The sequence below is a fragment of the Calliphora vicina genome, chromosome 5 (assembly GCF_958450345.1).
Source record: "Calliphora vicina chromosome 5, idCalVici1.1, whole genome shotgun sequence".
Taxonomy (NCBI): domain Eukaryota; kingdom Metazoa; phylum Arthropoda; class Insecta; order Diptera; family Calliphoridae; genus Calliphora; species Calliphora vicina.
Window position 1 is genome coordinate 65020367 of NC_088784.1, and position 11291 is coordinate 65031657.

The window sequence follows — 11291 nt, forward strand, 5'->3', positions numbered from 1 at the left end:
GAACAGTATTATAAAATTTTATTGTAGAAGAAGATATTGTATCGTATATATATTATTAAATTTATAAAACTGCAATACAATTTAAATTTATCTTATAATTGTAAAATTAATAAAATGTTCCTGTAATTTTAGCAGAAAATGAACAAGATTTTTTCGACAAAACCCTTCAAAAAGCTGATAAATTTGGAAAAAAAATACTATATACTCGTACTTATGCTAAAAAAAATTACAAAAGTTATATTTTAAAATAATAAGTTTCTAAAATTATTAATAATAATGTTTTAGGAAGTAAAACAAAATACATTTTTAGAATTAAAATTGTGCGAGTTATGTACAAATATGGCCGATCCAAACTAAATTTCATTTTGTGATTTCTTTTTTTAATCTTTATTCTTTATTGAAAATTTCTTTTATGAAATTTACAATAAGCAGGGTTTCGATATTCAGCTCTAGCAACATATTTCTTACATTTGACTATGCAATAAATATGAAATTATCTCATTTCATCACAATCAGCTAATATAAATATTCATACTGTTCGTTCGTATTACTATTAAAATTGCAATGCTAGTCTGCAATTTTTAGTAGCAAACACAATCCATTGCATATCCACCAAAATATATGTTCGTGCTTTAGTAGCACACACAGTTTTTTGTCGTGCTAATATTGCACGCCATTCGTTTTATTTTATTGTGCTGGCAAACTTTTCTAGCAACAATACACATTTCTTTGGTTGTGTGCAATTGATGCTATTAGTTGCTGTTCTTGATAAGTGCATAACAACATATCAGTAAACACACCCAATGTTGAAATTTGTTGAAATAAATCTAGCATTTCTAAACGGCTGATCCGATCAGGATAAAATTTGACACGGGCGTAGCCAAGGAGTATTCGAGTTTAAATTATTAAAATGGGCCCTATAAATGCCCCAGGGCCGGCGCTATGGGGGCTCAAAATAGGGTACCTTCGACATGTAAAATTTTTAAACAAGTGCCATTTTTTTGTTTCCCATTCGATTTCAAAGAGTTTTATATGTTTAGAAAGCGCTCGCCTAGGTCTTGAAAAAATATGCATGCGTGTGCTATTAATCTCTTATAATTTCCGAGTTATAGGCATTTAAAAATTAAATTTTTAAATTTTGCCATACCTTGGTCCGCTTTTTTAAAAATATAGGTCGTACTTTTGTACCGAACGGGCTCGAATGTTTTTGTTAGTTAGACAACTAAATTATCAGTAATATACAAAAGATTTCAGAGTAATATCGATTATAGAATCAAAAATAAACAATTTTCAATTTAAGAATTCAAAAAATAGTAGTTTTTCGGATGAAAATATGACTTAACTCTTTTTTTATTAAAAAAAAAACTTTCTTTAAGAACATATAATAATTTAATGTTTTTCTGTAAGGTAGCTTTACAGAAAACATTTTGGTATAAAAAACATGTCATATTTTTTGAACATGTTGCCTTTTTTTACACTTTGTAATTTGGAATGACAAATTTAAAAAACGTTGAAAATTTCATTGAGTTTTGTTAATAAATAAAGATTTTATTACATATTACATATTTATTGAATTTCTAAAACTAAAATTTTTATCAAAATTTTAATAGGATTGCAAATATTAGGAACAATTAGATCCACATTTATTCCGAACATTTTTTTTGTTTAGATATTTTAATTTTTGGTCTTACAAAAAAAATTCAAGTCAATATCTCAATTAGATTCAAAAATATTTACACTAATGAATAATCGTTATTTCGTATTACATACTTGACAATAAAATAACTAGCAGCATCCAAATAGCCAAAAAACAAGAAATATCAATGCAACCATAGCAGAGCAACCAAAGAAATGTAAATTGCTGCCAGAGAATGCTGCTATAGCACGAACATATATTTTGGTTGTTGTGCTACAATAACGAGTTGACAACTGGTTGTATCTGCTACTAGAAATTGCAAACTAACATTGCAATTTGTATAGTAATATATGAATAGTAACAGCAATTTATATTAGCAGAGTTATACAAAATTATAATTGTAACTATATTTTAAGTATGCAGATTGATAAAAATGTATATTTACTGCAATTGACGGCTATATAGTAGCAATTGTAAACCCTTACAATAAGTATTAAAATTTTAACCTAAACTAAAACTATGTGATTATCTGGCCAGATCCATTGTTTCCAATCGCCTCCATCGTCTATGACCCTCAAATGACAGCAACTCCCTGGTAAGGGGATTTGAGTGATAAATTATTTTTGATATTTTGTTTAAACTAGAGTTCGATCTTCTAAAGTTTTATGCCGATATTACTGTTGCGAATGTACCATGGGGCACCTGTTATTGTCCTCAACAGTGCTGACTGCTTTCTTTGCAATTTTTCAACGTTAGATGAGGAGGCTGTTCCCCATAGCTGTAACTGTTTTGTACAAAAGCACTTTGTGCTCCAAGTCTAGAGCAGACCGTGGACCAATTAGCCAGTGCAATTTTTATTTGTGAACCTTGGTTCATTTAATTTTATTTGTGTAACCTTGGCTTCAATATGGTGGGTCCATGCTAAACGGCGATCAAGGTGGATACCGCGATATCTCACATGGCTCTGTTCTGGAATTTTGATATTATTTATCCTTATGGAAGGACAACTTTCTCGTCTTAGAGTAAATATAAGGTGAGTACATTTTGAAGCATTGACTTTTATTTTCCATTTGTCCTACCATGTTTCCAAATCAAAGACGTGAGACTGGAGTTTTCAGAAGCTGTTGAGGGGTTTTCATATATACTTACATAAGCGGTAACGTCCGCAAATGTACATATGTGTGAGTCAGTGCGTTCGTTTACATATCTCCAGTATATAAAATATATAGGAATGAACCTAGAATACTTTCCTGACATCTTTTGATCTGATTTGGAAAGATCTTTTTGTATGTAATTTTTAAGTGGTTTATGTAAATTCGTCAGTTTAGTCAGTTTGGTCAGTTTACTTATTACCCATTCTCCGTTCTGAAGGAATATGGACGACTCATATATAAAGGGAATTCATTATTGCATATTTCTCACAGCTTTCCAGATACTATATTCTGTTTTCTTAGTAGGGTCTAAGTTTTTAAGGTAATTTCTCAGATTAGATTCCTTATTAATCTCTAAGGAGACGTGAGGTCTTCTTTGGCACTGATTAAGTTTAGTCTACGCTCGGAGATCACGATTTTTGCCATTGACGTCTGAGTGTTCTCTTTTCTTTGATAAGAGACTCAATCCCCCTTATCGTGGTTGGCGTAAACGTCATACGCCTACGACAGTTTCGTACTAGATTAAAGAAACAGTTTGCATTTTATCTTTAATCTAGTACGAAACAGTCGTAGGATTATGACGTTTACGCCAACCACGATAAGGGTGAATGTTTCTAGGACATTTTGAATGCCTGTCACCAAGGTGACTGGGGGTAGCCACTTTAATAGCGTTTGTTAAAATATCTGTAAATATGTATATCGACAGCGGATTGTATTTCATATTCATTTTTCAATGAAATATTCTGTGGCAAGTGTGGGCTAACATACTTTTTATACTTTAACCAGTTCGTCTTCTTGTTAGGGAAACATGAGCAATAGTTTTACAATTTACTTAGGTGACTTATCATTGTTTGTGTAAATTATTTTCTTCCTTTTTCGGTATTAGCAATTATTAGTTTATTGTTTATTAACTTTTTGATTATCTTTTTTTACAGATAATTTAAAGTTCTATTTTCTTAATTTGCTGAGACTCTCATATCACTTAGTAAATAAAATCCAATGACAATAATGTTTTCAAAATTTTTATTTTTATTCTTTAAATTTTCACAAAATTTATTTTTTATAAAAAAACTTTAAATAATTATTTTTTTTTTGATTTAAATAATAATGTTTTTTTTCTTCAAAATTTGTAAATATTTCATTTTATTTATAATTGTTTATTTAGTAATTTTATTCTTTATTTCAGTAAAAATGCTCTAGGGATTTAACTAATTGTTTATTTCACTTTATTTATTATTTTAGTAAAAATGCTTAATTATCCTTTCCCTTTTTCTAATTTTATTCTTTATTTCAGTAAAAATGCTTAATGGGATTTAACTTATTGTTTATTTCACTTATTCTTTATTTTAGTAAAAATGTTTATTGGGATTTAACTTAATGTTAATTTCACTTTATTCTTTATTTCAGTAAAAAGGCTTATTATTAGGATTTAACTTATTGTTAATTTCTATTTATTCTTTATTTCAGTAAAATGATTAATTATTTTCTTCTTTTGTTTAGTAATATCAATTATGTTCAACTTTTACATTATCCCACTATGTGGGTCTGAATCTGCTTTAAGACTAACTTCAAATTTTGACTATTTAAAAAGACCCAAAACGTTTTGCCGAGTCTGCGAAATATCGCACACAAAAAAATCACATTAAAGCACACAATGAATTTTGAATTTAAATTTAAAGACGAACGTGTGCCCAATGCACAGCGTACGTTAACTTGTACAATAAGTAGCACCCTCCATCTGCAATGATATACATACAAATCTCTACAATCAATTAATAAATATTCGTCAGCAGAAACCGATTTGTAGAAAATAACACACAATATTTTAGCTGCCAAAATGGGCTACTCTTGTAAAGCAACCATTTTATATAATTTGGGAACTTCTGAATGCTATACTCGTATGAATTACGATTGCTTTTAATATGTTGCTGCTTAAAAATACCGTTAACTAAATTAAATATCACATATACAAAGGCTGAATGTTACGACATGGTTAATGGCAGCCTTAACAAAACTTGGCATCACTTTTTTTGAAATGTGTATGTTGATGTTACAGTTATTTTGTTTCTGTTGTAACAAAAACAACCATTAACATAAAAAGGAAGGAAATGCATAAGAAGACTGTGTGCGTTTTGGATGAATGGATACATACACACAAGAAAATTGAAAACAAAACATAAGAAACAATAAAACAAACTGAAAAAAATACCGGCTTTTAAAATAATTTAATAAAGACATATATTTTAGACACGATTTTTAAAAGGCAAAATAAATCCAACACATTTTGCAACAAATAAACATCATGTTTAAAATTAGATCTCTGCGGGAAATACCACAATCTCCAGCTGATGTGGGCTGCTTAATATTTTTGCTGTCTTTTGTGCCTGCAAGTTTTGTTTTCGAATTGTGCATTGTAATGCCAGCATTCCATGAACCGGGCAGTATAATGTTTGTATTGACATGGCTGGGAGGTATTTACGTTGTCTACAACATAATGGGCAACTATATCGCTTGCATACTAGAGGATCCCAGTATAAGAAGTAAGTAACTGAGATTTTACATAAATATTTTGCATAAAATTTAAGCTTTGCCTTTTTGTATGTAGGTTTAATGTTAAAACCTCCTTTGGAACAGCAACAGCGCAAACATTGGCGATTGTGTACGGTGTGCGAGCTTTTGGCACCACCCCGCTCCTGGCATTGTGACACTTGTAAGACCTGCATTTTGAAACGTGACCATCATTGTATTTTCACCGCTAATTGCGTGGGTCATCGAAATCAGCGTTACTTCTTGATGTTTTTGTTCTACTCCCTCATAGGCTGTGGCTATTCGTTTATCTATAACAATTTATACATCTGGTGGCTACATAATGATGTCTACTGGAATTTACGTACTGTCTTTAAACTCGTCTGTCCATTTTTAGCCGTTTTTGCTGAATTTTCGTGGCTTAACTTGTATCTGTTTTTGTATGAAATCAATTTTGTTTTATTCATCTACATCATTGTACTTCTATGTTTCCATTTGCCCAATATTTTAAAAGGAGCCACCACATATGAACGCAATTTTACTCATTACGATTTGGGTTGGAAGAGAAATATTGAAATGATTTTGGGCAGACGTTGGTATCTGGTGTGGTTGTCACCATTTTTGAAAAGTTCTCTGCCACATGATGGCATACATTGGGAAAATATTTTGAAACAGACGACAAAAAATCGATAAGATTCTTTTGAACGATTTAGTTTGCGAAATTAGCAATATTTTTATCAAAGACATTTCATTTTAAAATTAAGTAGTTATGTAGAACATATACAAATAAATTTAATGTTTTTCTAAAGCACTTTGAAGGAAATTGTGTTGTTTTTTTAATTTATTACAGTTTTAAATGTATAAAGCCAAAATAGGGATGTGCTATCATCGCTTAATCAAACAAGCTGATTAATCAATTATTCGACTAGTGAGGAAACAAACATTTTCAACAAGGTATCGTACCTTAGCACTTCGAAATTTTTTGGAAATTCTTCCATTTTCTATAGATTTTCCACAATTATAAGCCATGAGCAGATCTCAAGATAATAAACATTTAGTAAAGATTTAAGAATAACACTGCGGAACAGAGATTTTGGTGCCCGAGATTTGAACTACGTTTTGTACAAGCTGATGAACCCTCATTACTATGTTATACTTGTTTTTTTCCAGTCAGCTCGCGTTTTCCAAATATCGCGGTTTTTATATTTTCATTGAATACCCTATTTTTTTGTGTTTTTCTTAAAAATTTTGGGTAATGCAGCTAAGAATGTGAAATTTTTTTAGCATGAGGATGGTATACGTAAACATATGCTTCTTTTGACTATAATAATTCTAATGGATGTTTTGGCATATTTGTCTGATCTTTCAGGAAAGTTGAAATTTGACTCTTTTAGCTTTATCCTTAATAAAATTTTGCATTATGAAAATTTTAAATAAAAATTTATCACTGCACATTCAAGGCATTTTTATAAATAATTTTTATAGCGAACATAGTTTTTAATTAAACTGACAAATTAGTTAAAAATTTAATGAAATATTTAGATAATATCCCGAAATTTTACATCCAAAAAAACATTTTTTTTATAAATAAATTTTTAGGTAGTCATTAGTCTTATTTCTTAATACACATTTAAATCTAACTACAGCAATATAAATACTTCATTTGAAAATTTTAAAATATTGCGAATTTTGTATTTACGTGATTTACAGCGTTTTTGGTGAAAATATCTTAAAATTTTTATTAAAAACACTAGTATTTTATAGAAAAAAAATAATTTTTACAAACATATAGATTTATTTCTACATTATATATCCAGGAATTGTATAAGCTGCGAATTTGAATACCAAAGTAATCAAAATACAATTGGAGAACAGTGTATGTAATTGATTTTCGCTGATCTTTTAATATATATTCGCCACAAATGTAGGAAAACATATTAGGATCTTTGACACAGCATCTCATCTTTCTAGCCATAATGAAATAATATAACAAGAGAAATTATATTTAGCAAAAAAAACATTTTTGATTAAATCTTTAGTTTATGTATAATCTTGCAGGTGTAAAGCATTCAAGTTACGAACATTTGTATAATATTTTAATACGAAAAACATATGAAAAATATTGTAAAACTTTGAGTTATTTGCCAAATAGTTTGGTATATTTTCAGCAAATTTTCAGTATTTTTATATAAATTAGTTTATTGATATGTTTTTATTGTATATAGTGAAAAAAATTTGAACCCTTTTACCATGGGTCAAACTTATAAGGATGAACCTGAAAAAAGTTAATTTTCAACATCCTTGCGATATCACCAATATATCCTGAAATTTAGATAAACAAAATTGATGTCATAGAAAAGATAATTTTGTGTAGAATACCAGTACAGAAATTAATTTTTAATTTTAGTCTCCATTTATGAAAAAATCAAACAAAAAGGGAAAAAAATACAGAAAAACCAAAAAAATAAAAACCGCGATATCTTAAAAACAAGAGCTGCTCAAAAAAAACTAAAGATAGTTTCGACTATGAAATGTCACATACATGTTTTATCAAAAACATTTTCCGCGGCACCAAACCAAAATGTCAATTTTGTTCCTCTGTGTAATCAAACAACTTTATATCGTAGCATAGTAAGCAAACGTGCTAACCCAATAACTCAAATAATTTGATGGGAAAAACATAATAGAAACTGTATTATCAATATGTAACATTTTGTATAAAAGGTGATACATATTACACATTTTTTTGCCAGAAATTATTAAAAAAAAGTTATCCTTTGACATATGCTCTCGTTTTGATGAGATACGGGTTTCCAGAAAAATTTTTAAAAGTTTATATTGATTCATTTTAGTTGTGGTTAATCTGAAATGTCGATTTATCTATTAAATAGATTGTTTAATATTTCGATTAATCACAGATCTCTAAAACCAGCATAATTTCCTACATTAAACAATGAACTTTCTCAAGTATAACTTTTCGTGCAATATTTATTTCTTCCTTCTCAACAACAAACAATACATCTTCATCTATATAAACTACTCTAAATTTAAAAAAAACATACATACATTATTAAATTATTCCTTTAAAAAACTATCACCTACCAATGATTTAATCTTTGACAGATGCACCTCATTCAGGGTAAATCCCTTATTGATACGCTGAGCCAACACCAAGCCATCCATATTGTTTTCAACAGCATATTGCAGACACATTAAAGCCTGAGAAGGAGCCTTATTTTCTATGGAGCCCTCAATGTATTCCATAAGACAAGCTTCCGAGGGAGTGCCAGGAATACGATGTTGATTTTTATCTATGTTGGCAAAAACTTCGACAGCCTTTTCCCAATTATTGCCACGCACCAACAGCGACAAAATATCACCGATCATGTGGCCGGTAAATGATAATTTCTTCTGTCTACTTTCGGATTCCTCGACTTTGTTGTAAATATCTAAAGCCACTTTAGCGAACTGTTCGGGCAATTGTTCTTGGTGCTTTTTACTAATATCGGGTTTGTTGGAAATCATAATTTTCAGCGTACGTGTCAAGAGACTCTCACGATTGATATGATCAAATACAACCATATCAGACCATAAACGAGGCATCAATTCAAAGGCAACATTGACTTCGATCATTTTTAAAATTTCCTCCATAATACCCGGTTCGGGTATATAAATATTGGGCACCAACAAATCATAAATTTCCATAAACTCTTCTATGGTAGAGGTTTGACTGATCAAAGCAAAGTAATGTCTATAGTAAATGGCCTCCTTGTAGGTGTCACCAATCAAATCATAGTTATTGCCCGTGAGCAACAAGTCATTGACCTTTTTGGCCAAAGAACGATCATGTAAATGATTGCGACATACATCCATGGCAGTGGTAAAGAAGTATGTATCTCTGGGATGTTGTATCTTAAATTCTTGACCTTCAATTTCTTTTAAAATGTCCACAATAACATGTGATACGGGACCTCTTTCGCGGCAAAAGATGATGAGCACATAGTAATATGTTCCCAGGCTGGTATTAATATCCAACTTTTTGAATTCCGATAAAACTTGTAGAGCAGAGTTACGTGCCAACTTATAATTGCCAAAAGTGCTAATGCACTCCAACAAAGAGTTCATGGTGCCCAAATTAGGCTTTAATTGTTGTTGTTTCATTTGTTGCAGCAGATCTTTGCATAATTCCCAACGTTGATCAACGTTTTCCTTGATGAAGTTGACATTGCTAATAATGGAATTGTAGGTTTCAGTGTCCAATTGAAATTGTTTTTCCATTGCCTCCTGGAAGAGGGCGTATGCTCGTTCGGCCTGAGAAAGATAACAAGTAGAAGTTATTATTATATAATTATCAGGAATGTGATAAAAAACGATAATTTTTTTGATTTCAGGAATTAGTTTTTAACCTATGGTCTAATTCAGAAACACGAAAGGAACAAATTTTACAATTTTTCTATGAAAATCACTCAGTTTTTAAATATTGACCCTTGGCTTTCTAGGATAAAAAAGCTCAAGTGATAAATAGCAAATATTTTAAATAAAATTAGCAAATAAATTTAAATTTTAAAACGAAGGCAATAACGACATTCAGAATTTTATATTGAAATTGAGAAAATTCGTAGCATCAAAGTCACAAAGTCAGGTACCTCGGGTATATGAAGAATTAAAAATGATGCCTAATTTTTGTTTCCGATCCAATTTTACTAAATCAAAATGTATAACATTTTTAAGAATTAAAAAATTAATTGATTTTTTTTGCAAAAATAAGGGAAAGGGTTTCAAATCTGTGTTTAGAGAAAATTTGGCATAGAATTGAACTTTAAATAAAAAGATAGGCCTACTTCGGAAGGCTCTGGATCTAGCAGTAATAATAATTATTTTTTTTTGCTTTCAATATAAAATAAGAAAGAAAATGTTCGTTCGCATTTAGTTAGCCAGGCCCTAAAACGTTATATGTACAAATTACGTCTTTTCCCATAAATTTATATCAATTTCAGATTTTTAAAGCCTTTTTGTTTGATTTCTTTGAAGAGTAGTCATATTTACCTGATAATATTTAGCCATGCCTCTTATTATAGCCGCATAAGTATTGGCTGTTTTGGGTTCAATTTCATTAAAAATCTGCTCAGCTAAATCACCATCCTTCCAGGTCTTACGATGGCGCTGTTGAGCCTCATTGTTTTGCTTAAACCAACGTTCCTCGTAATACTCTTCCGGCAAAGGTTCTTCATTATTATAGAATGAAATCAATTCTAAAAGTTTTTGTCTTTGTTCAGCACTAATCTCTACTCCCTTTTGTTTCATGAGGTTATAAACAAAAATAGCATCCTGTATTTCAGATTGTTTAATCAATTGCTCGAGTGTTTGGCCAGAAACCTCAGATTCTTCGGTGAAAACCATTTTGGGAGCAAAAGCTTCAATTGAAGGTTGGGCTTCTTGATGCTTAAAGAATGATAACACAAAACTTAATTAAATTACAATACATAATAAGGAATATAAAAGTGTTACCTGAAATAATTGCCTATGTTCATCTTTAATCCATTTGGCAGCTTTACGACCTGACTCTTGGGCCATGGCATATGTGCGCTTGGCGACATTCGAGTTGGGTATTAAAAAGGGATCATCGTGGTATTTATAATGAGGACCTGTGGTATCCCTACCCACGGTGGCGGACAAAGCTTGTAAAATATCTGTGGGAGACCTGTGTATACGATTGGGTATGACAATTTTTTCTTCCGAACTGCTTGATGTAGCCGCTGCCACTTTTGTGGTGGTTTTTAACAAGCGCACATTCACATTTTTGGGCAAATGTTGTAAACGTCGTGCTAAATGCATTGTGAATTTACTGTTTTAAGGAAAATTTAAAATAAAATTTGCGATTTTTATTTAGAAATTGATTACAAAATAAATTTTCTTATAACACACCACCGACTTCTGACAGAAATGCAACAAAAAAGAGAAACATACGGTAAATGTCA

At 30.5% G+C, this 11291-nt stretch overlaps 2 protein-coding genes across 2 annotated transcripts; one reads left to right on the forward strand and one right to left on the reverse strand.

Annotated features, from left to right (window-relative positions):
- Positions 1-4941: 4941 nt before the first annotated feature.
- On the forward strand, positions 4942-6124 carry LOC135960713 (probable palmitoyltransferase ZDHHC24). Its single transcript, XM_065512073.1, has 2 exons — positions 4942-5327; positions 5393-6124. Exons 1-2 carry the CDS (start codon positions 5090-5092, stop codon positions 6004-6006), a joined length of 852 nt encoding a protein of 283 aa, XP_065368145.1. The 5' UTR covers positions 4942-5089; the 3' UTR covers positions 6007-6124.
- Positions 6125-8283: 2159 nt separating this feature from the next.
- LOC135961639 (small ribosomal subunit protein mS39) lies at positions 8284-11264 on the reverse strand. Its single transcript, XM_065513168.1, has 3 exons — positions 10822-11264; positions 10360-10755; positions 8284-9624 (listed from the first exon to the last, which is right to left on the reverse strand). Exons 1-3 carry the CDS (start codon positions 11146-11148, stop codon positions 8389-8391), a joined length of 1959 nt encoding a protein of 652 aa, XP_065369240.1. The 5' UTR covers positions 11149-11264; the 3' UTR covers positions 8284-8388.
- Positions 11265-11291: the final 27 nt, after the last annotated feature.

Coding starts and splice junctions, on each gene's coding strand:
- LOC135960713 (XM_065512073.1), top strand. CDS start 5,090: ATGTTTAAAATTAGATCTCTGCGGGAAATACCACAATCTCCAGCTGAT. Junction 5,328..5,392: donor AGAGGATCCCAGTATAAGAA/GTAAGTAACTGA, acceptor TTTTGTATGTAG/GTTTAATGTTAAAACCTCCT.
- LOC135961639 (XM_065513168.1), bottom strand. CDS start 11,148: ATGCATTTAGCACGACGTTTACAACATTTGCCCAAAAATGTGAATGTG. Junction 10,756..10,821: donor AACATAGGCAATTATTTCAG/GTAACACTTTTA, acceptor TCATTCTTTAAG/CATCAAGAAGCCCAACCTTC. Junction 9,625..10,359: donor GCATGGCTAAATATTATCAG/GTAAATATGACT, acceptor TATCTTTCTCAG/GCCGAACGAGCATACGCCCT.